This window comes from Chionomys nivalis, chromosome 3, assembly GCF_950005125.1.
Source record: "Chionomys nivalis chromosome 3, mChiNiv1.1, whole genome shotgun sequence".
NCBI classification, from domain to species: domain Eukaryota; kingdom Metazoa; phylum Chordata; class Mammalia; order Rodentia; family Cricetidae; genus Chionomys; species Chionomys nivalis.
The window spans coordinates 93,591,025-93,618,667 of record NC_080088.1 but is presented as its reverse complement, the minus strand read 5'-3'; the positions used below and the strand labels follow the sequence as shown (position 1 = coordinate 93,618,667).

Here is a 27,643-nt window from a genome sequence, read left to right as displayed (position 1 = left end):
ATTGAGGATACAGGGACTCAGAGTGGGAGGCATGGTCCCCGGCACCCCCAAGCATCCTTCTGGGGTCCCAGCACCAGTCTCTTCCTGAGAAGGGCCAGGGCCCTGGTGCCAGCTACGGGCAGCTCAGGTCTGCCCGCCTTTGCTCTTTGAGGACCAGATCTTGGACAATCGGAACTTGGACTTCTTCCTCTGAAGGCCTGAGGGGAGGACAGAGCCAATAAGCTCCCACTGAGGTTCCTGTGTTTCCTTCCCTGACCACTCCACGGAGCTTCCACTCCCACAGGAAGCTCTGCCCCACCCAGTCCGGAAAGGCCATCCTCCCTGTCCCCTGCTGGGCACCCATCATTACCCAGGTTCTGGATCATGTTCTCCAGCATTTGGTCCTCTTCTTGTTCCCTGGAATGGGGACAGGGTGACTGTGAGGGACATGGGCCATGGGGAGCTACAAAGAACATATGTGCACACTCTTTCTCTCTCTGTCTCTGTCTCCCGCTCTCTGTCTGTCTCTTTCTTTGTCTGCCTCGGTCTCTCTCTCTCCCTCTGTTTCTCTCTGTCTCTGTCTCTCTCTCTCCCACTCTGTTTGTCTCTTTCTTTGTCTGTCTCAGTCTCTCTATCTCTCTCTCCCTCTGACTCTGTCTCTCTCTCTCTCTCTGTCTCTCTCTCTCCACCCTAACACCAGAGTCAGCCCCAGCCAGTCCTGGCTATCCCCCCCACCCCCCCCACGCCATGAGCCACTCCACTCCTCCCTCCATCCCCAGGCAGGTGTCTGCCCTCCCCAGCCCAGCCACTCAGCAGTGACCTGGGGATAGCAGATGGCCTGTTCTGACACTAGCTAAGCCCATGTTGGGGTCACACGGAGTCCGGCTTAAGTTCAGCTTTGGGATGACTCTGTGTACCCTGGGCATTGGGCCTCACTGGATACTAGAGAGCTGAGAACAAGCTTGCTGACATTCATGTCCCTCTGCTTGTGACTAGATCTGACATCACTAGCTGTCTCCAGTTCCTGTCACATCCAGGATGATGGAGCTTTGCAGCCGCCAGGAAACATACAGCTACACATATCTGGTTAAAATAAAGTGCTAAACCAGGCTTGGTGGTGTAGGCCTATCATCCCAGCTAAGTCTGAAGCAGGAGGATGGAATTCAAAGTCTACCTGGACCAAAGAGTGAGTTCAAGGCCAGCCTGCGCAACTTAGTAAGACCATGTCTCAAAATAAAGTAACATCAGTGCTGGGGCTTTAGCACACTAGAGTCCCCAGAGAGGGGCTGGGGCATGGCTCAGTGGTAGAGCCCCTGCCTAGAATCCCCCAGTGAGGGGCTGGGGTGTGGTCAGTGGTAGAGCCCCTGCCTAGAATCCCCCAGTGAGGGGCTGGGGTATGGCTCAGTGATAGAGCCCCTGCCTAGAATCCCCCAGTGAGGGGCTGGAGTGTGGCTCAGTGGTAGAGCCCCTGCCTAGAATTCCCCAATGAGGGGCTGGGGTGTGGCTCAGTGGTAGAGCCCCTGCCTAGAATTCCCCAGTGAGGGCTGGGGGTGCAGTGACAGAGCACTTGCCTAGTATTCATGAGGCTAAGTTTAAGATAAAAGTAGCTTTAGGGGCTGGAGAGACGGCTCAGCAGTTAAGAGTGCTTACTAAGCCGGGCGGTGGTGGCGCACGCTTTTAATCCCAGCACTCGGGAGGCAGAGGCAGGTGGATCTCTGTGAGTTCGAGGCCAGCCTGGTCTACAAAGGGAGTTCCAGGACAGGCTCCAAAGCTACAGAGAAACCCTGTCCTGTCTCGAAAAACCAAAAAAAAAAAAAAAAAAAAAAAAAAAAGAGTGCTTACTACTCTTTCAGGTTCAGCCCCAGAACCCACATAGCAGCCCACACCACCTGTAACTGTAGTTCCAGGGGATCTGATGCCCTCTTCTGACCTTGTACACATGCGGTGCACATAAATTCTTGTAGGAACATGGGCGCATGTATAAAAATAGCAAATAAATAATTTTCAAAAGTCATTTAGGCTCAACCATTCAGTTTCACAGGCCGACCGTCATGGTCTGTCAGCCACTCATGGCTGCCACACTGCACATCATGAATGACAATCTATTTCCTTCGTTAGCTGTCCTAGCCAGTGCTAGTCCTGGAAGACTAGGAACCTGAGTGAGAAAGAGCCCCATGCGAGGACTAGCCTCCCCCAACCTGAGTCCTTGTGCCATGCAACCTGGGTCCCACTGAGTATGAGTAGCCTGCCAGCCAGGAGCAGCTCTGACCCCAGTCTGCCCTCCCTGGGTCCCTGTCCCTCACCGGAGCCGGTCCTCATCCAGGAAGTCAACGATGTCACTGCGGTCATTCACGGTGTTCACATATTGACTCAGCAGCTCCTGTTCCCGCTGGCGGTCCTGGAGGGACTTCAGACCCTCTGCGGGGACAGCCTGCTGTCAGTAGGGGCCCCACGGTGCTCAGGGACAGGATCAGGGACAGGATAGGCACACTGCCTATGTGTTGTGGCTGGATGGAGGAACCTGATCCAGAGCCTCAGTGTGGGACCTCTGGTCTCTATGACTTTGTTATGCAAGGCTGAGGAAGGGGTCCTCCAGCCAGGATGTGGTGTGAAGGCTGTCCCCATTGCTCAAAGTGCCCCTCCCATGTCATCCCCTTGAACTTCACACTAGCTGTCGGTGCGGGGGGGGGGGGGGGCAGGGCAGGGAGCATACTGTGGGGTCCTGACTTTGTCAAACATGAACAGATCAGCCAAGGTCACACAGTCAGAAGCAGCATAGGAACAAAAGCCAGTAGCCTCGTGGCTTAGCGACAACCGTATCACCTTTAGACTCTCATAGATCAAGGCAGGGCAAATGGGGAAGTTGGCACACAGGCAGGTCTATGGCTCTCAAGCCAGGCTTCCCGGACGCAGACACGTACCTGGCTTGTCCATCAGCTTCCGCAGCTCGTCCTGGAGGTCCAGTTGCCGCTCCTCCAGGTGTTGGTCCTTAGACCTGCAGGACACACAAGTCTGAGGCCCAGCCCGACCAGACTGCTCCCACCACATCCGAGGGCTGGTCCCGGCAGGGCGCTGCAAGGCTCAGGGGTCTCACTTGTACATGAGTTCTGATTCGAGCCTCAGCAGCAGCTGCTTCTCGTGAATAAGTCGGAACCAGTCCACCATGAGGCTGTCCTCCGCAGCATCTGTGAAGAAACACAGTTGGGGCAGGGAGGCCACAGCGTGCCTAACACCCCCCCTCTGGTGCAGAAGCGCAGACCTGGGATGGGGGAAGCTAGCCAGCGGTGCTCAGGAGGGCCAGTCCGCAACTAGCATGGGTGGAGCTAGCCTGTACCAGTAAGGGGCATGGTCAATCTGCAACCAGTAAGGGATGGCCAACCAGTGTGGCCATGGCCATCCAGTGTAGGTATGACCATATGACCAGCCTATAGGAACATGGTCTGCCAGTTGGGGTATGGCCAGCTCATGGGCACAGTCAGCTATAGCATGTGGTCAGCCCTCGGAGATGTGGTCAGCCAGTGGGAGTGTGGAAAGCCAGTAGAGGTATGGACAATCGTTTAGGGGCATGGAAAGTGTATAGAGTGTGGCCACCAGCCACCAGTGGGTACATGGTCAGTTTTGCAGCATTGGTCACTGGTAGAGGCGTATCCCAAGCTGCTCACCTCCCTCGGCTGCCCGCAGCCGCTTCTCCAGCTCTACACCCCTGAGCTCCAGGGCGTCGAGCTGATTCTCAATCTCCTGCAGCTGCCTGTGCAGCTCCTCCTGGGGGATATAGTCGGGGTGCAGCTGGAGGGAAAAGGGAGCATGAGAACAAGCACAAGACCAAAGGTGAGTCACCCCTTAGTGCCCTGCGTACTTACCCTAACTGGGGAGGTCACAGTCTCACCATGTGTACTGTCCAGGACTGCAGAGCGCTCTAGAAAACAGACAGATGACTGAGGCCCTCAGTCTCAGGGCACCAAGCCCAACAGAACCTGAAATGGCATGGGCATGACCAGACCCATCTGTTCTAGGCCATGAGGCCCAGCAGACATTGCCCCTTTTACTATCTTGCAAGCCAAATAGCATCACTGGGACTGACCTCTTGTCCCCCAGGTGGGCGTTTTCTCCTCCTTCCTGTTCCTGGCCTGAGCTTCCTGTTTCTTGAGCTCTGGCTGGAGCCAATCAGCAGAAACATCAAGGCTGGGAGGGACAGCTAGTTTCTTGCGGTGTGACAGAGAAGGAGAGGGGGCTGCTGGAACAAAGGTGGGGGGCAAAGATGTGTGAGACCCGCTGGCCAGAGCCCTGACACTGAGGGGAACCAGGGCTCTAAGTTCCTACTCTGTCCCAGAACAGCCAGGGTTGCAGTCCATGCACCTCCCAAGGTAGGGCCCCTGTCCTGCCCAAACTGGCCACATCTACTCAGGGAAGCAGCATGTGAGAGGCCCACAAGGCTATTGACATCACAGAATGTGAGCTGGGAAGTGGCCCACAAAGGGCTCAACTCTGCTAAGAGCAAACTTGGCCCAACACCATATAGATTCACAGGCACACCTAAACATGCATGTGACTAACAAAACATACATACATATTCAGACTATGCCTGAACATGCCTCACACACATACATCCCATGTATGTACACACATGTACACATGTATAGGCCATGCCGTGTGCAGTACAGTTCCATGCCTGAACACGCATGAGCACACAGACTACACCTAAACATGCCTAGTACACATACAAACCATGCATGAACATGTGTTCACATACTTACCCCATATGTAAACACACATAGTCACACATATCTCTTATATCTAAGCATGCATGTACATGTTGATACCCCATGTCCAAATATGTGTGCATACATCAATTCTGTTTCTGAACATGCATGTATGCTCATCCCCCATATACATGTCTCATATAAGACCACATGTGTATACATATCTTGTGCCTGAATACATGAGTGTACATTAAACCCAGGAACACACATGCACATGCATAAGTAGCCCCTCTGGCCGAGCAGGGCCTCTGCCTGACCACAGACAGGGCAAGAGCACGTACCCCACACACACAAGGACACACCTGAGTTCCCACAGGCATTACCTGCAGGGCTGGGCCCGGAACCAGCCGGGCATGGTGTCCTCTTATTCTGAACGGGAGTCAAGAAGATGTGAGCGCTGGGGCTAGAGCTGCTGGAGACTTTGCTGGGAGTATCCCCTGCCCTCGGCTCTGCCTGGACAGGTACTTCCTTTGGCTCCAAAGTCCTAAGTTGAAGATAAGGTGAGTCCCAGCCCAGACGGGGACACCCAGGAGTGTCTCAAGAGCCATATGCCTATGTCCAAGGTCCACATGGTCTGAAAGAAGCCACCTGGCCAGGCCTGCATCATCCTGGCCTCTAATTCCAGGGCCTGCCCAGGACACAGGGCTGTGGGCCTCCACATGCTCCATGTGGGGCGGGGAGTGGGGGTGCCCCAGACTTGCAGAGACCAAATGGATGGACACCCGCCCCAAGCCAGGCTCATAGGAGCTGCCTGGCATGGCACACCTGCTGCTCTGAGTTCACCACTTCCCTTAAGTCATCCCACTGGGATGAGACGTCTCTGTCACTCTGTCCCCATCACCCAGCAGGTGAAGAGTTCCAGGACACTCAAGCTGGTGTGAACCAGCTTTTTCTGTGGATACTGAAAGGTCCAGGTGTGTGTGTGCCTTCTGGTCACACCAGTTCCTGGATGTACACTGCCATGCTTGCGCACACCCTTCATTAGGCACCTACTGTGTGCTGGCTCAGCTCATACTACAGACCCACAGGCACGGGTGTGGCCCCGCTAATGAGCAGCCACCTCCGCTCACCTCCCAGCAGAGTTTTTCTTATCCACAGGCTTCAGGCGGGCCCTCCATCCTTCTGGTCCCTCCTCCCGGCCTTCCTGAGAGGTGGAACCTGGACCTGAGTGTAGGAAACAGATCAAGCAGGTGAGACAGGCTGAGACCAGTTGGCCATAGCCATCTGTACCTTTTGACACCCCAGAGCCAGCCCAGCATGCAGGACAGAGGCAGGGTTTCCAGCCTGGCTGCTGTGCTGTGTACCCTGAATCACTGCCCCTTTCTAGGCCTCAATTTCCAATCTGTCAAATGGGTGTTGACAAGATGAGCAATGAATGGGCACGACTCCCTCTGCAGAGTCTCCCTTGGCTCACGCCTAGCAGTGGATTCAATGAGGCGCTCAGTCAAAGGGAAAGCTACAGAAAAGACAATTTTGTGGTACATCCTAAACCCTACTTCCCCAAGCACCCACAAAAAGAGCAGGGCTATGTAGACCCAGGGGGTCTGGGAAGCGTTCCTGAGGGACAGCAGGACCCCAGTCCTAGGCAGAGCCATTGTGAAGGTGGACAGGGCCTCCTTCTGCACCCTGGGGGCACAGCTAAGGACAAAAGGCAACACAGCCTGGGCATACGTATGAATCTAGGACGATGATCATGGTAAGACCCTGGGAACACTGGCCACAGCCACAGAGAGGCAGCAGATGAAGGTCCATAGAGGACTATGGGGTTCCAAGAGCTAAGCCACAGAACAGCAGACACCAAGAACAGCCTTCAAAGAGAAAGGCAGCCTGGGTATATAGCAATACTTGGGGAGTGGCCACCCCGAGCCCTGCACCTCTCCACCCCTCCCCATCCCATAGCCGGAACTCTTACCCTTCGGTATTGCCACTTCTGCTTGTGGCCTGGAGCTGGCACTGGTCCTACCAACCCCTGGAGATAAACCCAGGCTCTTGTTGCCAGTCTGGAGTGATACAGATGCCCATGAGGTATTGCCCACATTCAGGGGGACGGTAGGCTCCATCTTCAAAGCGGGGGGTTGGGGAGTGGTTGAATGTGATAGCTTGGGTGAGGGAACTTTTGGGGGTACTTCATTCTTGGGAAGAGAGATTGGGATGGAGGAAGTGGCTGGGGAGGACCTGTGGAGAAGAAAGAGGGTATCAAGTGTGGGCGAATCCACGAGTCCCCCCCACACACACACAAGAAGCTAGTTTCCTGAGTGACCCCAATGAACTGAGGACAATCTACCCCAGGCCAGATGGCCCGTGGCATCTACTTGTGGCACTTACATGCACTGGTAGCTCTTTTATGCTATTAAATCTGGTGTCCACTGGGATTAAAATATCCCCCAGATATACCATGCATGGGTGCAGAGCTGAAGGACCAAGGAGGGCCCTGGCTGGAGCTACAGGCTGGCCTGCACTTGCCCAGATAAGTATTAAGTTACTCATAGGACGGTCGGTCCAGCCAGGCACCAGCCTCCACCTGGGCTGTGTGGCTTTGGGTTACCTACGTTCTCTTAGGCAGCTCACATGCAGGTACAAAGAACCCAGGCAACACGTGGCACCACTCCAAGCTCTGCCAAGCCTATTCTGCAGGGCCAAGACAGAGGTGCTTATCATGGCCCAGAGGCAACAGTGTATAACCCTCCTGACCCCAGCACCAGCCCAGGAGCCTCTGGGTACCAAATGGGGGTAGGTTCTGGCAGTTATGAGCCAGGAATGTCCCACCCTGGAATCAAGGACCAACCCAGGATAGAACCTCTTGACTCGGGGCTGGAGAGATGGCTCAGAGGTTAAGAGCATTGCCTGCTCTTCCAAAGGTCCTGAGTTAAATTCCCAGCAACCACATGGTGGCTCACAACCATTTGTATTGGGGTCTGGTGCCCTCTTCTGGCCTGCAGGCAAACACACAGACAGAATATTGTATACATAATAAATAAATAAAAAAAAAAAGAACCTCTTGACTCACTAAACATCTGTAATGGGTTGAATGGGTACCGTAAAATTCAGAACTACTGGGGAACTTGATGTGTGGTCTTATTTTTAAAGGGGGTGGGGAAGGTGCTGAGTGGTGGTGGCACACACCTTTAATCCCAGCACTCAGGAGGAAGAGGCAGGCAAATCTGTGAGTTCGAATCCAACCTGGTCTACAGAAGGAGTTTCAAAACAGCCAGGGCTACACAGAGAACCCTTGTCTTAAAAAGGGGGGCAGGGAGGCACCGTAGATGTGACCACATTATAAGGTAGTCACACTAGAATACAGCAGCCCCCATTCAAAACCACTAACCTTCTAATAGACAGATGACGTAAGTGTGGTGAGGCACACCTGTAATCTCAGCACTGGGGATGCTAAGGCAAGAGGACTTGGAGTTGAAGGTCAGCTGGGATACAAGAGACCTTGTCTCAGAAACACAAGGACTGGGCTCGTGAGATGGCTCAATTTTCCTTTCCTTTTTTCACAAGAAAAAAAAAAAAGGAAAGACAGAGGATAGTGGAGTCCATATATAATGGAATCAGAGATGGAAGAAGGCTGCTACCAACCAAGGGTTGCCAGGAACCTCCAGATGCTGAGGTAAAAGGACTCTCTCCTCTGCAGCCTTGGTGGAACGTGTGGCCTGCCACAGGATATGCTTGTGCCACTGAAGCTGTCCTGTGAGGGATGACTACTGCCCCCTCTACCTGTATCATACGGTCAGTGTCTAGTGGAAGACACTATAGGTGCCAGGCACAAAGGGATGCTCAGAACCCAGCTCCACTCACACAAGTCATCCAAGGCATGGAGCCAGGCAGTGTGGCTTCCATTTTAACACCCCTCTTCCTGTCCACAAGACAAGGCTAAGGGTCCTGGAGTACCAGTCTAGTGTGGGCCACCTGTAACCAGCAATGCCTGTAAGCCCACCACACCCTGCATTCCTGCTTCTCTCCTGTCCCCCACCTCCACTTCCCAGATAATGTAGCTAGGGCCACACAGTCATGGAGAGACAGAACTTCTCCATGTCCTGGAGGGCAGGTCACAGCCACACCCCACATCTCTCCCACATACCTGCCTGACGTCTGGGTACCAGCTCCCGTCAGCCCCGGCAGGGCCTTCCTAAGTACACTTAGCGCTTGCTCACGGCTGCTCTCCTGGGCAGAGGTATCCACAGCAGCAGAGACCTTGCTGGCAGGGGCATTCACCACAGTGGGGCCCTTGCTGGTGGGGACATTTACCACAGTGGAGACCTTGCTGGTAGAGGTATTCACCATAGGGGGGACCCTACCATTGGGGGGATTCACCGCAGTGGGGACCTTGCTGGTGGGGGCATTTACTACAGTGGTGGTCTTGCTGGTGGATATATTCACCACAAAGGGGACCCTGCCATTGGGGGCATTCACCACAGTGGGGACCTTGCTGGTGGAGGTATTTACCACAGGGGGGACCCTGCTGGCAGGACTGTTATTGGATGGGGCTGGGGCAGGATTCTGGAAAAATTTCTCTCGGGCTTGCTGAGTCCTAGAGGCCGCGGAGGTCCAGGCTGGGGTGGTGGCTGTGTTTGGAGATGCTGTACTCAAGTTGAGCTGAGTCTTAACACCTCTGGAGGTTGCCTGGCCTTGGGACACAGACGGGTGAGAGTTCAGAGTACTTAGGTGCACAAGGGGTCGGGAGTCAATGGCCGCTGTGCTACTGCTCTTGGCAGGTGATGACCAGCCTGTCGGGGAGCTATTAGTCACGTGGGTGATGGCTTTGCTAGTCACAGAAGTAGTGGCCACTGGGCTCGTGGACAGTCTGGGCCCTACAGGGCTCTCCATATGGACACGGGAGGTGGCTGGCTGGTTGAGTTCAGTCTGGACAAAACCTTTGGCAGTTGTGTTGCCTACAGCGGGCTCCCAGGCTGCTGCCTTGGTCCTTAGCGGTGTCCCCTCTCCTAGCCCATTTGCCTCCTGAACTTTCCGTGAGGCATTGCTTGGCCTGGTGTCTGCAGCAACAGCTCCTGGTTGTCTGGAGGCCAATTTTGACAACTTGGGGCTCCCAGAGGTGACTTCTTGGCTGTGATGGGTACAGACAAAGACGCCCGGCTCTCCTGTGGCACGGTAGGCCCCTGAGTGCAGTGTGTTGGAACACTGCTTACACCTGTGGGAGGAAGCCACTGAGATCGGTTCCGAGCCCTTGCTCAATCCCTCATGCATCCCTTGCTCATCCACTTCATCCTCCCAAAAGCACCCGTCGCCACACTCCTGCATCCACGCGTGCCGTTACTGGTTCATGCGACAACTGCTCATGAGTGACTTCCATCACTGTGAGCTGCAATGTCCACTGGCGCACTGGTCAGGGGTGTGGACACCACAGAAGGCACTCAAGTGTGTCAGCAGCTGCATACATAAAGACCACAGAGTGTGCCTCACTTTCAGGAGTCCCCCCCAAGCTTGAAGAAGATGGACAAGAGATTCACTCCTTGGCCCCCAAATCTGGAAGCTTCGGTGAGGCAAGAAGGAGGTTACTAAGGATCACAGTGTAAAAAAATAAATAAAAACCAAGACATCAAGGGAGATTGAATCAGCATGTCTAAAGGACAACCCCGACATTAAAGGAGGATATTAGGGTTCGGTAGTACTGTCCCCAGTGGAAGACAGACGCGAGGACCCAGACATGTAGTGTTTGGAAATCATACCTGAAGCAGCTTCGGTGGTAGAGCCGCCCATCAGCCAGGTGCCGCTGTACGAGGTGAACGTGTTTGCCACAGATCCCACAGATGCTGCTGACGGAGCTGCCTGCAGTTCCCAGAGCCTGCAGGGAAGTGTCAGGGGCTGCTGAGGGGCAGCTGACATCTCCAGACTCCCACCTCAGCCCAGAGGTGGCCAACAGATCCCACTTGATAGACTGGAGAGCTGAGACCCTGGGGAACCGCTAGCCACAGCATGAGCATGGCTGCACACTCGGGACCTCTGCACTGGCCCTGTCGGGGAGCAGGAGACTGATTTTGGAGATCCTGGGGACCCAATGTGGGGCTAAAGACAAATCTAGTACCTTCTGCTACCCCACCAGGCTCTGAGATCAGGCCAACCCCCGGGACATCCAAGCCTGCCTTGCTCTGCATTCATGGAAGCTGCAGTAACCACTAATGGACAGCAGGGGGCACTCAAATTTAGCACTGCAGGGCTGGCCAGGGTTGGCCAGGGCTGGCCAAGGTCCAACCCAGCGTCCCTTTCTCCAGCTCCATCCCACCTGGATGGCCTTCTGTGGCTCAGTTTACCCGTCTGTATTATGTGAATTACAACTCTTGGCCACATTGAGCAGAGCCACCTCAGTGGGTACACTGGATACAAAGCATGGGAAGGGGTACTGTACCCTAAGAGAAAATCCCACACAGGTCTGTGTTTGGGATATACTTAGCCCTATAATGCCCACTCAACCAAGACATACTTACAGCCTTTGGAGATGGCCTCTCTGAGCCACTCTCATTCCTCCGAACCACAGGGTTTGTCCTAGCTGGAGACAGTGGTGACCTCTGGGCTGGAGCTGGTGAGGGCACCTTGGCAGGCGAGGGCAGAACCTTCTTTCCAGGACATTCTTCAGTCGAGTCAGATGAGGGTCTCTTCACACCAGCCATGCCCCCAACTGGCATGAGACACAGAAAACGGGTCAGGAGGGTCCCACCCAGAACTTGCCTCTGAGAGGTCCTTGTACCCACAGTGAAAGGCCTGGGCCTCCTAGGACAGCTGGCTGGGTGCAGAGTTGGAAAAGGACAGCCCCAGGGCACATTCTTTCCAGCAAACCCTGACCTGACCCTCACCCCATCTCCCAGTCGACAACCCCAAGTAGGGTCACGGAAAGGGACTTTTCTGTTTCCAAACCACCATTCCGGGCTGGCCCTCGGCCCAGGGGGATTCCGGAGATTTCTAAGAGGAATGTGGTGCGGGAAGCCAAAGAGCTCCCCACTCACAGATCTGGGCGAAGACCCAGCCTGTGCGCCCTGCCCTGTCTATTCCTGCCCAGGACATACAGCTTCCATGGTCACAGTCAAGCAGGGTCTGCTGAATGATTCCAGTAGCTGTCTAAGACCTTGGGGGTCAAGATGGGCAAAGAGGGTAGAAAGACAAGGACAGGAGTCATACAGGAGCATAGGGAAGGCACAAGCCTTGCTAAATGTCCCCCAGCAGGACTAGGTTGGGGAACAAGGGAGCCAGGGGCCTCACTCTATACTTGCACAAAGGCCTCTGGTCTCCTTGGTAACAGATACAGCTATGAGGACCCACATGAGTAGTCTCAGAAAGGTACCTTTCCTGAATCACTACCCATCCTTGGGCCCAGTGCTGTGGCGTGAGGACTGAGGGTGGGCATGGAGCCCAAAATGGGAGACTGCAGCCTGGGCTGGTGGTCCTGACAGCCTCGGCAGTCTTGGCCATGTCGCTGGCACGGGAGGGCCCTCCTGGACAGGGACTCACTTGGGGACCGGCCGTGGAAGTAGTTGTAATACTGTGACACGTAGGTGAGGATGCTCAGCCGGTCTGGAACCTTCAAGGCCACCATGTCCTCAGCGTCCAGAAGGGCTGGGATGCCCAGCTGTTCTTCAGCCACTTGGAAGGCCTGGAGAGAGGTTTAAATCAGCAGGGCAGACAGTAGAAAGAAGTATGACTGAGCCACCAGCCCAGATGAGAGAGAAGCCTGGGCTACAAGTCCAAGGACCCCTGCCTGAGTGACCTCCCAGGCAGTAGTGTGTCTATTTGCAAAAAGGTTCAAAGTACCAACATCCCAACAGAAGTTCCTCAGGAGACCAGACCCAGAAGGCTAAGTTGTATGGGGGGGGGGGGGGGGGCAGGTGCTATGAATTGAACCCAGGGCCTCCAACTTGCTAGGCCACACCCCAATCCCTCACTGGGGGATTCTAGGCAAGGGCTCTACCACTGAGCCACACCCCGAGTGCCAGCACTGGCCATGGACTTGTAATCCTCCTGTCTCAGCCTCCTGAGTAGCTACGACGACAGGACTGTACCACCCAGCCTGGCTTCTAGAAGGCTCTTGGTGTATGTGCTCACCCCACCTGGGGCTTATCACTCTAGAAACAGCCCTGAGGCTCTTCAGCCCTCCTGGGCCAAACATCATCCACTGAGAGCAGCTTGTCACCCTGTGATGGGGACAGGATGCACTGTGCGAGGAAGACCAGGAACCTACACATACCAGAGTGCCTGCTGCATGCCAGCTGGGCTGATGATTGACAGCTCAGTGTCTCTCCCACCTTCACTGTCTGCTGCCCACCTCCAGCACCAAAGTCCCAGGGAGGCTCCATCAAGTAATCCCCAATGTGGTGGATTCCCTGTATATCCCCTGTCCACATCTGACTCTTGGCCTCACTGAGATACCCACTTGTGGTTGCTGATGACTTCCACCCACTCAAGCCCTTCTCCAATTGCCAACTGTGGATGCTGGCATAGCTCAGCTACCTGGGAGGCTGAGGCAGGATGACTATGAGTTCAACAGTATGCTGGGATACAGAGTGAGTTCAAGGCTACCCAGGCCTACTTAGGAATACTCTCTCAAAATAAAAAGTAAAAAGGGGACTGGGACTATGGCTCAGCCTTAGAGCACCTGCCTAGAATTCCCCCAGTGAGGGGCTGGGGTGTGGCTCAGTGGTAGAGCCCCTGCCTAGAATCCCCCAGTGAGGGGCTGGGGTGTGGCTCAGTGGTAGAGTATGTATGCCCTAGGTTTAAGTCTCAGTACTGCAAAACAAAATACATAAAAAATCTAAAAAATGTAAAACTCCACCAGCTCCATTTAGCCCAGGGCAGAGGTTACTGGTGTCCTCATCCGGCCCCTGATGACTCACAGGGCTCTCTTCACTGTCCCTTCACTGAGGCTTCTCTTCCAGATGCCTGTGTGGCTTCCATGTGGATGCCAAGTCGGGTCCTATACTGCTCACACGTGTGCAGTTCCTTAGGGTCCCATGCCACATTCATACCAAGCCTCCGATCTCATCTGACCCACAGAACAGGCTTAGGATCTGGCCACTTCCACTGAAGGCGTGTGTACCTCCCATGTGACCTGAGCAGACACTCCTTTCTCCTGCAGAGTCTGGAGAAGGACAGCCTCCAGGTCCATGCTTCCCAGGGGTCCACTTTCACTGGCTTGGAGAGAAGCCCAGAATCCTTTCTCCACCATTCCCTGCATCTGCCTCAAGACGCCACCCCACCCTGGCTCCTCAACTACGTGTCTTGCCCAGCACTCTGTAGCCCCAGAACCTTTACTCCACCCAGGACGACTTCCTGAAACCATCCACGGACCTGCCAACAAGGTATCCATGGACACCAGCTTCACCTCCCATCTCACGCCCAGTGCAATGCGGCCAACACTGAACAAACTCTCTTTGGTGTGTGTGCATATGTGTATCCCTGTGTGCATGCGTGCATGCCTATGGCAGCCAGAGCGCATGGTCAGATGTCTCCCCAAATTGCTCTCTACCTTATGGTTTTTTTATATGCCTGGGGGGGGGGTATGTGTACACATGTTCAAATGTGCGTGCATGTACATGTCACGCAGTGTGTGTGTACTATGTGCCCACACATGTAGAGGCCATGTGGGCACATGTAAGGTCCTCCTGGGTCACTCTCCACCGTATGTACTGGTTCAGAGTCTCTCATTTGAATCCAAAGTTAGCCAGCTGGGCTTGTCTGGCTAGACAGCTTACTCTTGGGGTCCCCTGTCTCCACTTCCCATGCATCGGCATCAAAGACTAGTTTTGGGGCCCATGCAGACCCTGCTTGGCTCAGAGCAAGAACAGATATGCATCAGTCCAAGGGATAGTGGAGCATATCTTGTAGCAGGGAGACTTAAGTTGGCACAGGGAAGGAAGGGTCTCACAATGGGTGTACAGAGCAGGTCTGGAATCAAGGGGCCAGAAGGTGATCCTGCCCACCCTCAGGACCATCAGAACCCCCCTTCCACAGCTTCCACGGGCCTTGCTCTGCCCTGGGTGGATCAGCAAGGCCATCCACAGGGAAGGAGGTTGGCTGCTACTCCCTGGGGACTCACTGTTCCAGTGAGGAAGAGAGGGGTCCATGGGGCCAAGCCTAGGATCTAAGATCAAAAGTTGCTCTCAGAACACAGACTGCCCAGTTTGGGACTGGCTGAGAAGTCGTGGGGAGGCCAAATTTCCAGAATGGGACCCCTGGATAGCCTAGTGGGAGGTTCACTCCACCGAGGTGCAGTGGCCCTTCAGAAAAGAGCTGGGTTGGGAGGTGGTGGCACACGCCTTTAACCCCAGAACTCGAGAGGCAGAGGCAGGCATATCTCAGTGAGTTCAAGGCCAGCCTGGTCTACAAAGCAAGTTCTGGGACAGCTAGAACGGTTACACAGAGAAACCCTGTCTTGAAAAACAATAAAACAGAACAAAACAAGAGCTGGGAGTTCGAGACAGAGGGCTTAGAGGACAGGGCAGAGGGCATCAGCTCGCCAACTCACCAGCTTGTTGTTCTCGTAAATGTTTTCCTTCCGGAGGGCACTGAAGTTTCTGGAAGATAAGAACACTTATGTCAAACCAGGTGTGATGGCGCACGCCTTTTATCTCTGCACTCAGAAGGCAGAGGCAGGTGGATCTCCGTGAGTTCAAGGCTTGCCTGGTCTACATGGCAAGTACCAGAACAGGCAGGTCTAGGTAGGGAGACCTTATCTCAACAAAACAAAGCATTTATGTCCAAAGCCACTCAACTCTAAGAAGGAAGTGGGGCTTCGGCGGCTATCTTGCCCAAATGTGGAAACCGAGGCTAAGGGCGAGGGTTGTGAATTCAACAGGTCTGGACCCAGCAGGTCGTGACCTGCTCTGACCACAATGATGTCACCACACCACCTCCTATCCTCTGGGTGGTATGGGAAGTCCTTCTGTATATGTGTTGCTTTTATGGTTAATGAATAAAGAATCTGTTTCGGCCAGTGGCTTAGCAGAGTAGAGCTAGGCGTGGGGGGGAGGGCTAAACTGAATACTGGGAGAAAGAAAGCAGAGTCAAGGAAAAGCCATGGACACACCATAGGAGAAAGATGTGAGTCGCCAGTCAGAACCTTGCCCATAGGCCACGAGCCTCGTGGTAAAATATAAAATAATAGAAATGGGTTAACCAAAGATATAAGAGCTAGCTAGCAATACGCTTAAGTGATTGGCCAAGCAGTGATTTAAATAGTATAGTTTTTGAGTGATTATTTTGGGTCTAGGCAGCTGGGAACAAACAGATTGGATCTCCCCTAACATCTGGGTACTGGTGACCCACAGTGGGCCCCCAGATCAGCCCTCACCTCCAGCCCCATTGAGGAGCTTGAGCCCTTGCTTGCCACTCCTGACCCCATCAGAAGCAGCAGGACCCAAATCCAGAGAGATAGAGCCACCAGCCCAGGGCGGTCCAGCTGAGACAGCTCAGAGGAGGTCCCTTCCAATGGAGAAAAGACAAGATGGTGAACATGAGAGGCCCTAAGGCAGAGGACAAAGCCAACATAGAGGGATGGAATGCCACAGGGTTAGCAAGTGACTGCCCATATATCAATCTGGTCATCACTTACAATTTTACGGCACCTCCTGCAGGGGGTGCTGTTCTGACCCACTCATACTTCCTCAATGCTCACAGGTCTTGTGGGCCGAAACACTGTTAAGGCAGAGAGGCTTGGGGGCACATGCAAGTCACTCAGCAGGAGACAGGGCCAACCCCTCCATCTTTCATTCACAGGAAGGTGTGACTTGCTATTCACCAGAGACTTCACCTGGTCTTGGGGCTTCAGAAATTAGTTCATAAGTGACCACGGGGTCCTAGGAAGTACCCAAGCAGCCTGGACAGTAGAGCTTTCTTGGAGAAGCCAAGGGAGTCACCCACCCGCCCAGGTACCCAGTGGGCCCCAGACTCCATGTGCATGCCACAGCATGCCCTTGGCACACCCTAACATGACACACACCGGCTCACCTGCAAGTTGCCTAGCCCAGCCCCATGTTGCCAAGAGAGGTCAGCCAGAGCCTGCTGGCACCCTGGGCAAACTGGTTAAAGACCGACAACTGCCCATCTATCCACTTGCTGTCTGTGGGTCCCAGGAGGCAGCTGCTGCCACTTGAGTGACCTAAATTGTTCCAGAAGCTTCCTGGCACAGAGGAAGGGTCTCTGACCAAACACTGTGTCCTGTTTCTTAGTGTCTGCCTCGGGCAGGCCACTTCCCTTGGGATCCCAGTTTCCCAGCCTGTGAGGACAGCAAAGTTTCTGAACGAGACAGAATTCTTTTTCTTTTACTTAGTCTTATTTTTCTATTTAAAATATTTATTACATTTTGTTTATTTGGTCAGCGTGCTTGTGCATGGGCATGGGTGTGCCGTGTGTGTGTGTGTGTGTGTGTGTGTGTGTGTGTGTGTGTGTAGGACAGAGTTGGTTCCCTTCTTCCACCATGTGGATCCTAACTGAACTCAAGTCATCAGACTTGGCAGCAAACTCCTTTATCCATTAACTCATTTTGCCAGCCCAAGCCCAAAACTTTTTTTCTTTTTCTTTTTTCTTTTCCAGGTGCTGGGAATTGAAGCTAGGGCCTCACACATGCTAGGAAAGCATGTTACTATATTGTGCTATAATCTCAGTCTTCTATGTATGTATGTGTGCATGTTTAGTTGTGTGCAGGCGTATGTGGAGACCAGAGGTCGATGTCACATGTCTTCCGTAATCACTCTTCACCTTACTTTTTGAAGGTCTCTCAGGGAACCTGGAGCTCACTGATTCAGTTAGGAGGGCTGGGGACTCCAGAGATCCTCCTGTCTCCAACCACCACTGCCCCAGCCCTGAGATTACAGATGTGTGCCACAACACCTGCCTTTTCCCATGGGTTCTGGGCCTCAAACTCAGGGCCTCACGCACGCACAGCAAATGCTTTACCAACTGAACTATCTCCTCAGTCCCTCCCCCCACTTCTCTCTTTCCTCTCTCCTCCCTCTCCCCTCCCTCCCTTCCTTCCCTCCCTGACATCTTGGGGACAGAGTAGGCCTTTACCCATGCTAAAACACCTCTTACGGGGCCGGGCGGTGGTGGCACACGCCTTTAATCCCAGCCCTCGGGAGGCAGAGGCAGGTGGATCTCTGTGAGTTCGAGGCCAGCCTGGTCTATAAGAGCTAGTTCTAGGACAGGTTCCAAAGCTACAGAGAGACCCTGTCTCGAAAAAACAAAAAACAAACAAACAAACAAAAAAAACAAAAACACCTCTTACCACGGGGCTCCATCCCAAATTTGAGTCTTGTTCAGGACACCACTTGATCAGTACACAGGCTGTCTCAACTGAAGCGGGAAGGTTCTGGGTGCCTATAGCCACCTCAGCTGGGATAGCCTAGCTCTGAAGCCAGTCTGCCTGCAGAAGTCAAGCCTTGCCCAGTCTACATCAGGAGAAGCCTGGGCTGCAAGCCCATTTTATAGACCAAGTGAAATGAGACCAGTCAGTCCTGCCATACGGTGGGGGGGGGCCTGCAGTGTGTCCCCTCCCTCCTTAAAAAACTTCCCCCTTCAGTTTTCAGGCCAGCCAGCTGCCAGCTACCCAGCCCCTTCAGGAAACTCTAGGCACTTCCGGCCAGGACCAGCTCCGATAACGCATCCCAGATGCCAAGACCACCCGCACAGTGAGAGGTGAGCCAACAGATGACAGGAGCAGGGAAGGGCGGGTTCCAGGCCCTCAAAGTCTGGGCGGCCTCCATGCACCTATGTGAGCACCATCCACCTGAGCCTGTCCCCAGATGCCAGGTGTTTCTAGACTGCCCAAGGCTGGGCATGTAGAATGTCCAGCACCCGACAAGCCAGAGTCCTCCAGCCACACTGGTCCTCCCATCCCCCACCCCTTTGAAAGCACAAGTTCTCCTCCAGCGCCCAGGGTCACTGACCTAAATGGTTACTGCTAGGAGGCCGGACAACAAGCTGTGTTTTGTTTCCAAACAGAGCCGGAAGAGGCAGCTACCAGCCTCCTACTTTCGCCTCTGAACACCCAGGGGGCCCAGCGCCGCCCTGCAGCTCTATTTTGTCATCTAGCCGACAGTTCCAGGTACTCCAAAGCCTTCCATGCCCCAACAGTGCAGCCACACTCTGAGAAGGGACATGGGACAGAGACTGAGACTAAACATTCATTTCCAGCTGACGCTCAGGACCAAGTACAAACTGCTTCCCGGGCCCAAAGGTTTCCATGACTGAATGGAAGCACCCTGACCAGTCCCTCAATCACCACATCCTGCTGACACCAGGCCCAGCCTCCGCACCTCAACCCAAGCGGTTCCCTGCCTCTGCCGGACACACTGACCAGGGTCGCCTGAGGACAGTCAGGTCCCCAGGTGGACATGTATATGCCCTTGCTTTTCCCTTCCCTGCGCTCATGTCCCCAGCTGGCATGGGCTACAGAAAGCAGCAGTTCTGTCCTTAGTTGCTGTCATCTGAGCTAGCCAACAAGGCGGCCCATCAGAACTACCTTAGAATTCTTTGAAATTATTATGATTGTGTGTACACATGACGCGGAGGGTGATATATCTGCTTCATATGTGTAGACATCAGAAGGCAGCTTTATGGAATTGGTTCTCTCCTTCATTTGTCTATGGGTGCTGGGGATCAAACTCAGGCCACCAGGTCTGTGTAGAAAGCATCTTTACCCATTAAGCCGTCTCTCTGGCCCTGGAGTTTTGTTGTAGCTTCATTTATGTTTACTTTAAAGATGTATTTGCCTATTGGTTTTGGTTTTTGTTTTGCTTTCCCTGACACGGTTTCTCTGGGTAGCAGCCCTGGCTGTCCTGGAACTCACTGTGTAGACCAGGTTGGCCTCCAACTCACAAAGATCCTGGGTGCTGGGATTAAAGGCGTGAGCCATCACTGCCCAGCCATATCTTTATTTAACGTGGATGGGTGTTTTGCCTGCACATATGTCTGTGGACCATGTGTGTGCTGCATCCACAGAAACCAGAAGAAGGCCTTGGATCCTCTGGAACTGGAGTAATAAACGGTTGTTAGCTGCCACGTGGATGCTGGGAACTGAACCTCTGGCTGAGCAGCCAATGTTTTTTTTTTAACTGATGAACCATCTCTCCACCTCCTACTTACTCATGTTTGAGAGGCCCTCACATAGCCCAGGATGGCCTCAGATTCACTCTGTGGCCAAGGATAACCCTGAACTCCCGATCCTGCTGCCTCTTCCTCCCAAGTGCTAGGATTACAGGTGTGAGTCATGCCCTGGAGTCCTGACAGAGACCACCAAGTAAGGGCTGACCATCCTAGAAAGCATCCGGGACCCAGCACAGATCCAGCATCACATTCCAAACTGAGTGCTTACAGTCAGAGCTAGTGTCTGAGGCCGTATCTCGGATAGCCTAGGCTGAGCTCCCTAGGTGGCTGCACTAGTTAGTTACGATGTCAACTTGACACAGGCAAGGGTCATTTGGGAAGAGGGAACTCAACTGAGACAAAGCCTCCATCAGATTACCTGGAGGCAAGTCGGTGGGATGTTTTCTTGATTAATGACTGACGTGGTAGGGCATACATATCCCATCGTGGTCTGTGCACCCCCACACACACCTTGAGCAGGTGATCCTGGGTGCTATTAAAAAAAAGTAGGCCAAGTAAGTCATGGGAGCAAGCCAGTTGGCTGCATTCCTCTGTGGTTTCTGCTCCAGTTCCTGCCTCCAGGTTCCTGCGTTGACCTCCCTCAACCACACAGTGTGAACTGAAAGTGTAAGAAGCCAAATAAACCGTTGCTGGTTTGAACAGGAATGGACCCCATAGGCTCGTATATTTGGACGTTTGGTTTTTAGGGGGTGGTGCTGCTTGGCAGGGATTAGGAATTATGGCCTTGTTGGAGTAGGTGTGGCCGTGTTGGAGGAAATGTGTCACCGAGGGGAGGCTTTGGGGTTTCAAACGCTCAAGCCAGGTCCATTGTCTCTCTTCCTGTTGCCTGTGGATCTGAATGTAGACCTCTCAGTTCATCTAGTGCCATGTCTGCCTGCGTGCCACCATGAGGACCTGAGTTCAATCCCCAGAACCCATGCAGAAAGCCAGGCGTGGTGGTGCAGACTTGTAGCTCCGGTGCTGGGCAGGAAGAGAGACAGGAAGCTTTCTAGGCCTTCTGGTCAGCCAGTCCAGCTTATTTGGTGAGCTCCAGGCCAGTGAGCAACTCAGTCTCAAAAAACAAGGTGGGGGGAGGGTGCTGGAGAAATGGCTCAGTGGTTGAAAGCACTTGCTGCTCTTGCAGAGGACCAACTCAGTTCTCAGCACCCACATGATGGCTTACAACGTTCTATAACTCCAGTTCCAGAGGACCTAAAATCCTCTTCTGACCTCCAAGGGCACCAGGCAGGCACATGGTGCACGGACATATATGCATTCATATACATAAAATCTAAAAATCTTTTTTAAAAAAATAAAAACAAGGTGGTTAACATCCAAGAAATAATACCCTGTACATGCACTCAAGCGTACACATATAGCACACACATGCATGCATGTGTAGGGGCACATGTGGAGGTACACACACACTCACAGTACCCCAGAACTTCCCAGTATAACCGGACTTAGAGACAGGGTCATCAAGATGTGATCAAGTAAACACGATGTCATTGGGGTAGACTGGCCCGAGATGCCTGTGTCCCTATGCTGAGGGGAAACTTGAACAGAGACGCACACAGAGGAGGGAAGGCATGAGGACCGTGACGGACCACAGCAGGCTGTACACAAGCCAGCAGAGATAAGCAAGGCTTCTCTCCACAGCCTCTGAAGAACGGCCCTGCCCTCCAACTTCACTTATCTCTCCAGTACAAGGGAGATCAACCCTAGGGCCTCATACACACTGCTGGTCTCTACCACAAAGCTACAATCCCCAGTAGTCAGCCTCACACTCACTGAGACTGTGTCTCCCTGAGACCCCAGTCCAGACTGGCTTGGAACTTATTCCACCACCCAAATCAACCTGGATCCTCCTTCTTTAGCCTCTTGGAGCTGGGACCAGAGGTGTGCAGCATCACTTGTATTAGATTCCTCTGTCTGAGACATCTTAAGGAAGATCCTGGCATTCTCTTCCCCTTTCTTCTGTTTTCCTTCTTTCCTTTATTTCGTGTGTGTTTGTGTGTGCAGGGGGTGGGTCATGCGGGTGCATGAATGTGTGAACACATATGGAGGCCAGACATCCACCTAGGGAACCGTCCATCCCATTCTGAGACAGGGAGCTTGCCCGTTAGAACAGGCTGGCAAACCAGCAAGTTCTGACAGTCTCCTGTCTCCGCCTCCCCAGCACTGGGATTACAAGGGCACACCGCTATCCCTGGTTATCACACCATGATCACAGGGGCGCTGGGGAGAGAACTGGGCCCTCACCTCCCCACTCCCTACTGTATTTCATTTCATCAGGAACTGAACAAATCAGTAAATGGGGTAAAGAGTCACTTGCCAGTGTGTGGATGGCCAAATAGTCTGGGGCCTGAACAACCAGGCCACCACCCGTCCACGGAACACAATGGCCCTCTCTCCCAGCCCTGTGTGCTTTAGCTGTGGAGAAAGCCAGCCTCCAGCCCCCACCCCCAGCACCTCTGGGGGGCTCTTGGGAAGAGTCCCCCCCCTTCTAAATTCCCACATGGCTGACTTCGCATTCTTGTATTTCCTGAAAAAAAAAACAAAAACAAAAACTCAACTATGCAGGGGTAGGCACCAGGCTAGGAGGGGAATTCCCAGCTAGCTCAGTGTTATCGCTAGGCAAATCCAGCACATCTGGAGTTAATCTCATTGGCAAGAAGGCAGAGAGGAGAGACAGCAAGAGAGGGGCCTGCAGCTCTAAAGTGGAGAGAGGGATTAAGGGTAAGTGTGGAACCAAGGGGACCAAGTGGGAGACCAGCCCCCTAGGAATCTGGGAATCGGGCACAGGGAACAAGGCCTCTGGAAGGTCAGCATGAGGCTGGGTTGTCCCCTGGGAGGGCAGCAGCCCCCTCCCATAGTCCTGGGCAGTTTCAGCCAGAGGCAGTGGCAGGGTCTGGGCAGCCAGCCTCAGGCTGGAGAACAGAAGACCTCTATGCCCAAGCAGCTTCCCGCTGGCCGAGCCTGTGTGGGAGGAAGGAAGCTGGCTTTGCCTCCCGGTCCACTCTCAGCTCTGGCCAGGAGTGCTTTGGGATAGAGCACACCCTGGGAAACCCCTGACCTTCAGCAGGACAGTCTGCAGTCTAGACAAGAGTCAGAGGCACCCCTCCCACAAGGGACCCATACAAAGGCTGCCTCGGCCACCTGCTGCTTCTAGTGGTGGCCTTGACATTAGCTTCCAGAGCTGCAGGGACCTTGAGGACTTCAGGTCACCCCACCAAGAGCAGGAAGTTTCCACAGAACTCTGCCTTTATAGCATCCATGGCGGTGCATACCTATAATCCCAGAGCTCACTGGCTAAAGCAGGAGAACTGACCCAAATCTGAGCCAATCTGGGCTATGCAGTGAGTTCTAGACCAGTCTGTTTCCAAATCCAAGTTCAAGACCTTGTCTCCAAACAAACAACAGAACAGCACCATTGGGGCTAGGGGTGTGGCTTGCTTAGAGTGCGCATGAAGCTCTGGGTTCTGATCATCCCCAGCACTGCAAAAATTGTGCATCATAGCACACATCTGTAATCCCACCAGAAGACGGAGGCAGGAGGATTGGGAGTTCAAGGTCATCCTTGGCAACATAGTGAGTTCAAGGCCAACCTGGATGAAATGAGGAAACCCCCCTCCCCATTTCAACAAAAGAAAAAGACGCCAGATGAGGTAAGAGCTTTTTGTCTCACTTGGGAGACAAAAGCAGAAAGATCTCTGTGAGTTTAAGGCCAGCCTGATCTACATAGTGAGTTCCCAGCCTCCAGGGCTATATAATGAGACTCTGTCTCAAAAAAGAAAAAGACAAAAAGAGAGACAGGTTAGCAAGACAGTTCATTGGGTAAAGGCTCTTCCATCATACATGTCTGACAACCAGAGTTCAATCTCGGGGTCCCACGGGGCTCTCCTGCCAGAGGGGAGCTTCCTTGAAGCAACCTCCACCACCTCTTGGCTCAGACCAACACAATACTACGCCTCTGCCCCCATGGCCCAGCTAGAATCGTATGGCGGCTCCTGGTGAGGTCCAAAGGGAGGCCGGCCCCACCACGGCTCCCTACTTGGGGCAGGGCTGCTGACTAGAGTGGGCTGGGCTGCTATGCTGGGTGGTTTCCCAGCTCTCACCTGGCAGCTACGCGGTGGCTTCATAGCGGAAATGTCCTTGCGAACAGGCACTCTTAAATTTTGTGGAAAACCCAAGCTTTGAGGCGGAGCAGGGAGAGACACGTGGCATGAGGCAGGGAGCTGGCCCAGGTGGCTTCACTGGAAAGCCTGTTTCCTCAGTCCTGTGGGCCTAGCAATGTAGGAGGGTCAGGGACGTCAGGGACACAGCACACGTGAACTCACTGCCTGCAGCCTGGCCCCACCTGGCTGGCTCCGTGCCCAGGCTGGCTCCTTCACAGCTGTGCTCCGCCAAGGGCCACAGGAAGCACACTCAGCAGGCAGGAGGAACAGACAAAGGGAAGGACTTCCTGGTGGCAAAGCTAGGGACAAGGAGACAGGATGTCCACCTTCCTGCTGCCAGAGGGTCTTGGGGGGAAGGAAAAGTGAACTTGAGTACTGGGGTGCTGGGACCTGTGTCCCCCCCACCCCTGCCAAGATCTGACCTCAGGGCTCCTCAGAGAGGACAGCCCCTCTGTATCTGTGCCATCACACTTTTCTTCCCCTCCTGGTAGACACCCAACTTTGCAGTGAGACATCCCCACCCCACCCACCACCTGCACCAGAGCACGGCAGGACACAGGCCGGGGGCTTTTTTAAAAACGACATTTATTTATTTGGAGGAGAACATGCATGAAGCCCTGCACACGTGCAGGTGAATCGACAGTTTCTGGGAGTCACCTCTCTCCTTCCATCACGTGGGTGAGTCCCGCAGATCCAAGGCAGATCATCAGGCTTGGTGGCAAGCCCAACTCTGGGCCAGACCACAACACTGGGGGGGGTTTAAGGCTTAGATGCAGGTGGTAGTCCCTCCTCCTGCACTCAGCCATGCTTTAGAAGAAAGGTTCTCAACCTTCCTGATGCTGCGACCCTTTAATACAGCTCCTCATGTTGTCGTGACCCCCAATCATACAACTATTTTCATTGTTACTTCATAACTGTAATGTTGCTACTGTTATAAATTGTAATCTGATATGAAGAATGTCTGATATGTATGACCTGTGAAAGGGGTGTTCGACCCGCAGAGGGTTCGAGACCCACAGGTTGAGAACCGCCGCTTTAGAATTGCACCAACCACTGCAATTCTGCTAAAAGCCGCACTCCTTTCCCACCGCTATTACAGATGTCCACACCAAGGAACACGTGTCCTCCGATCCCCAAAGGCCAGGTATCCAGGGTCAAGGTGTCGCAGGGTCACACTCATTCCAGGGGAGGGTCCTTCTTATCTCTCCCAGCTTCTGGGAACTCCAGGATGTCCCTTAGCTCATGTCTCCATCTCTGGACTCCCTAGAGCTCTGTCACCTCCAGACTCCTTCCAAATCCACAGAGGTCCCTCCCAAGCTTCTACTGCATCTACCGAGCTCCAGCGGCACGACCTTATTGGAGGACTCCAGCGACGTGGAGACAAGCCACTTCCAACTTCCACACAGCGTTAACTAAGAGACACCCCCCCCCCCATCACCTCAAACTCTCAGTTCAACTGGAACAGGCAGCAAGGAAGTCAGCAGGGTGTGAGATAACCCACCCAGAGTGGAACTCAGCAGGCGCCTCTTCCTCCAGCCTCCTTCCTGTCAGTCTCTTGGTTCCTTGTCATCACCTTGAGCTTCTGTCTCTGAGAAGTTGTTCCCTGCACATTGGGGGCTGGGGCAATCTTACACAGTATACAGCAGGCACTTAGTAACTATCAGTCAAATGAGCAAATATTTGGCACTTGCTGGTGCCGGCATATGTGTACACACAAGTACACAGGCAAGCACAAAGTACACCGCTGTGTGTACGCCCCTCCTCGTCAGTGGGTAGTATGTGTCAGGCCGGAGCACATAAACCCCCTGCCTCAGAGCAGATGGAAACTCTGTATCTGCAAAGGTCCTGTCCCGGTCTAGTTACCAACTGAGGCTGTTAGGCCAGCCGAAACCAATGCCATCGTCTCCTCCATCTGAAAAGCTGTCCCATAGTTCTCATCTAGGCTCCCTGCTCTGGATCATCACCAAGCCTCCCCCTGCACCACCCAGAGAGACCCGGCTACCCACATCCCCAAGCGCTAAGGCCATCTTCCAAGGTCCACATCCCTGGCCCGATATCCATCAAGGCTTTCTCCGCTTGCCATATCACTGATGACCTACTGAACTCATACCATCCACCTCCCTGAGGGTGATTGAGGCCATGGGGCCTCCCCAAGCAGCTCAGGGCAGGGGTGGGGGGAGCATATTTCACAACCAGGGGGCAGAATACTACTTCTTGCTCAAGATTCCCACTTCCCGAGCAGAGCAAGACTTGGTACAAGGAAGCTGGATGGTACCAGGCCTGGCTCTGTTTGCCATGCTGTGTAACCTGAAGAAGAGTTTTTGTTTGTTTGTTCGTTCATTTGTTTTGTTTTCTCAGCCTCAATTTCCCTGTCTTCACAGCAAGAAGCCTGAATAAGGCTGGCTCCACAGAAGCTGCCTAGAGCCTCACTTAGCCTCAAGCCCTCCCTGAGAAACACTCCCAGGCCAGCCGCCCCGACTCCAGCTACCATGTCTCAGCACAAAGTTTTTCTCAGAAGAGCATGGGCTACAGGTGATCATGTCCCTTTCCAGGACTCTGGCCACCAGCCTAAGTTAGATCTCTGTAACAGTCTGCCAAAGCATTTGCTAAGTGAATTACCGACAGAACAGATTCAGCCGTGGGCCGAGGTCCCTCAGCAAAACCGAGCCAGCTTACTTCCCAAAATCCTATGCTAAAGCCTCTTTTTCGGTAAGGGCTTTAGACTCCATCCCCTGCCGCTCCTGAAACTTCCAGGGAGAGTGACACAATCTCCTTTGCCCCCCCCCCCCCATAACCCTAAGATGCTAAAAGGCTTGGACTTCCCTCTTTGAATGTTTGCCCAAAGATGCCTGGACAAGCAGGGGAAGAGGTAGTATTTCCACTAGATGCCTTAAATGACCCTGATCTTGGGGTCAAACTTCGGGACAGTACAGGGTCTCAGAAGGTTCCCAGGAGCTGCTCCTTTGCCCTTTCTCAGGGAGCAGGGGAAGGCGGACGCTGCCCTGAGTCACCACTGACTAAGCCGGCTGGACAGCCCACGTCCTGGCCCCTGGCCCAGCTGCACTTGGTGGCCTGCACAGAGGCCACTGACTGCAGCAGCATTGGGGACCACCGAGTGGACTGTGCCTGCAGTACTCTATCCTGCCCCAGGTGACCCATCGGAGAGGGGTGTGTCTGCAAACTCTGACCCAGATCCCAGGGCAGGCGTGGCCTCAGTTTCCCGTTTGCAACGGCACCTCAGAGCCCGACTGAGGGGTCAAAGAGCACTCACATAAGGTCAGGCCGGTGTCGATGCAGGATAGCACAGAAGGCCAGGCCATCGCGGAACGAGGTGGTCATGTTGGTGATGCTCACGTCCCGGTAGCCCTCGCACTGCTGCCGGCACCACTCTTGTAGGGCCTTGATGGCCGCCATGTGGGCGGCGGGCCGGGACGGCGGCTAGAGGAGCTGGCCACAGGCCCTGTCGGGCCCGAGGCGCGGACGAGGACCGGACCCGCAGACCACCAACCAGCCGGGTTGGAAGAAGAGAACGCGACCGGCGCCCTACACTGAAGCCGCCTGCGAGGCCGCCAGCCCCGCCCCCTTGAAGGCCCCGCCTATTACGGTCCGCCCCCATATGCCCACGCCCCCTGGAGGCCC

General features: G+C 53.9%; 1 protein-coding gene across 2 annotated transcripts; it reads right to left on the bottom strand.

Annotated features, from left to right (window-relative positions):
• Micall2 (MICAL like 2) lies at positions 1-27,548 on the bottom strand. 2 transcript variants are annotated; one of them, XM_057764614.1, is made up of 17 exons: positions 27,276-27,548; positions 15,211-15,259; positions 12,201-12,342; positions 11,183-11,373; positions 10,427-10,542; positions 8,821-9,888; positions 6,652-6,914; positions 5,810-5,903; positions 5,063-5,223; positions 4,061-4,213; positions 3,840-3,895; positions 3,642-3,765; positions 3,074-3,164; positions 2,901-2,974; positions 2,283-2,397; positions 350-396; positions 1-197 (listed from the first exon to the last, which is right to left on the bottom strand). In XM_057764614.1, exons 1-17 carry the CDS (start codon positions 27,416-27,418, stop codon positions 124-126), a joined length of 2,961 nt encoding a protein of 986 aa, XP_057620597.1. In that variant the 5' UTR covers positions 27,419-27,548; the 3' UTR covers positions 1-123. The 2 variants fall into 2 exon arrangements, with proteins under 2 accessions (XP_057620597.1, XP_057620598.1); XM_057764615.1 differs by having other exon boundaries at positions 4,061-4,210.
• Positions 27,549-27,643: the final 95 nt, after the last annotated feature.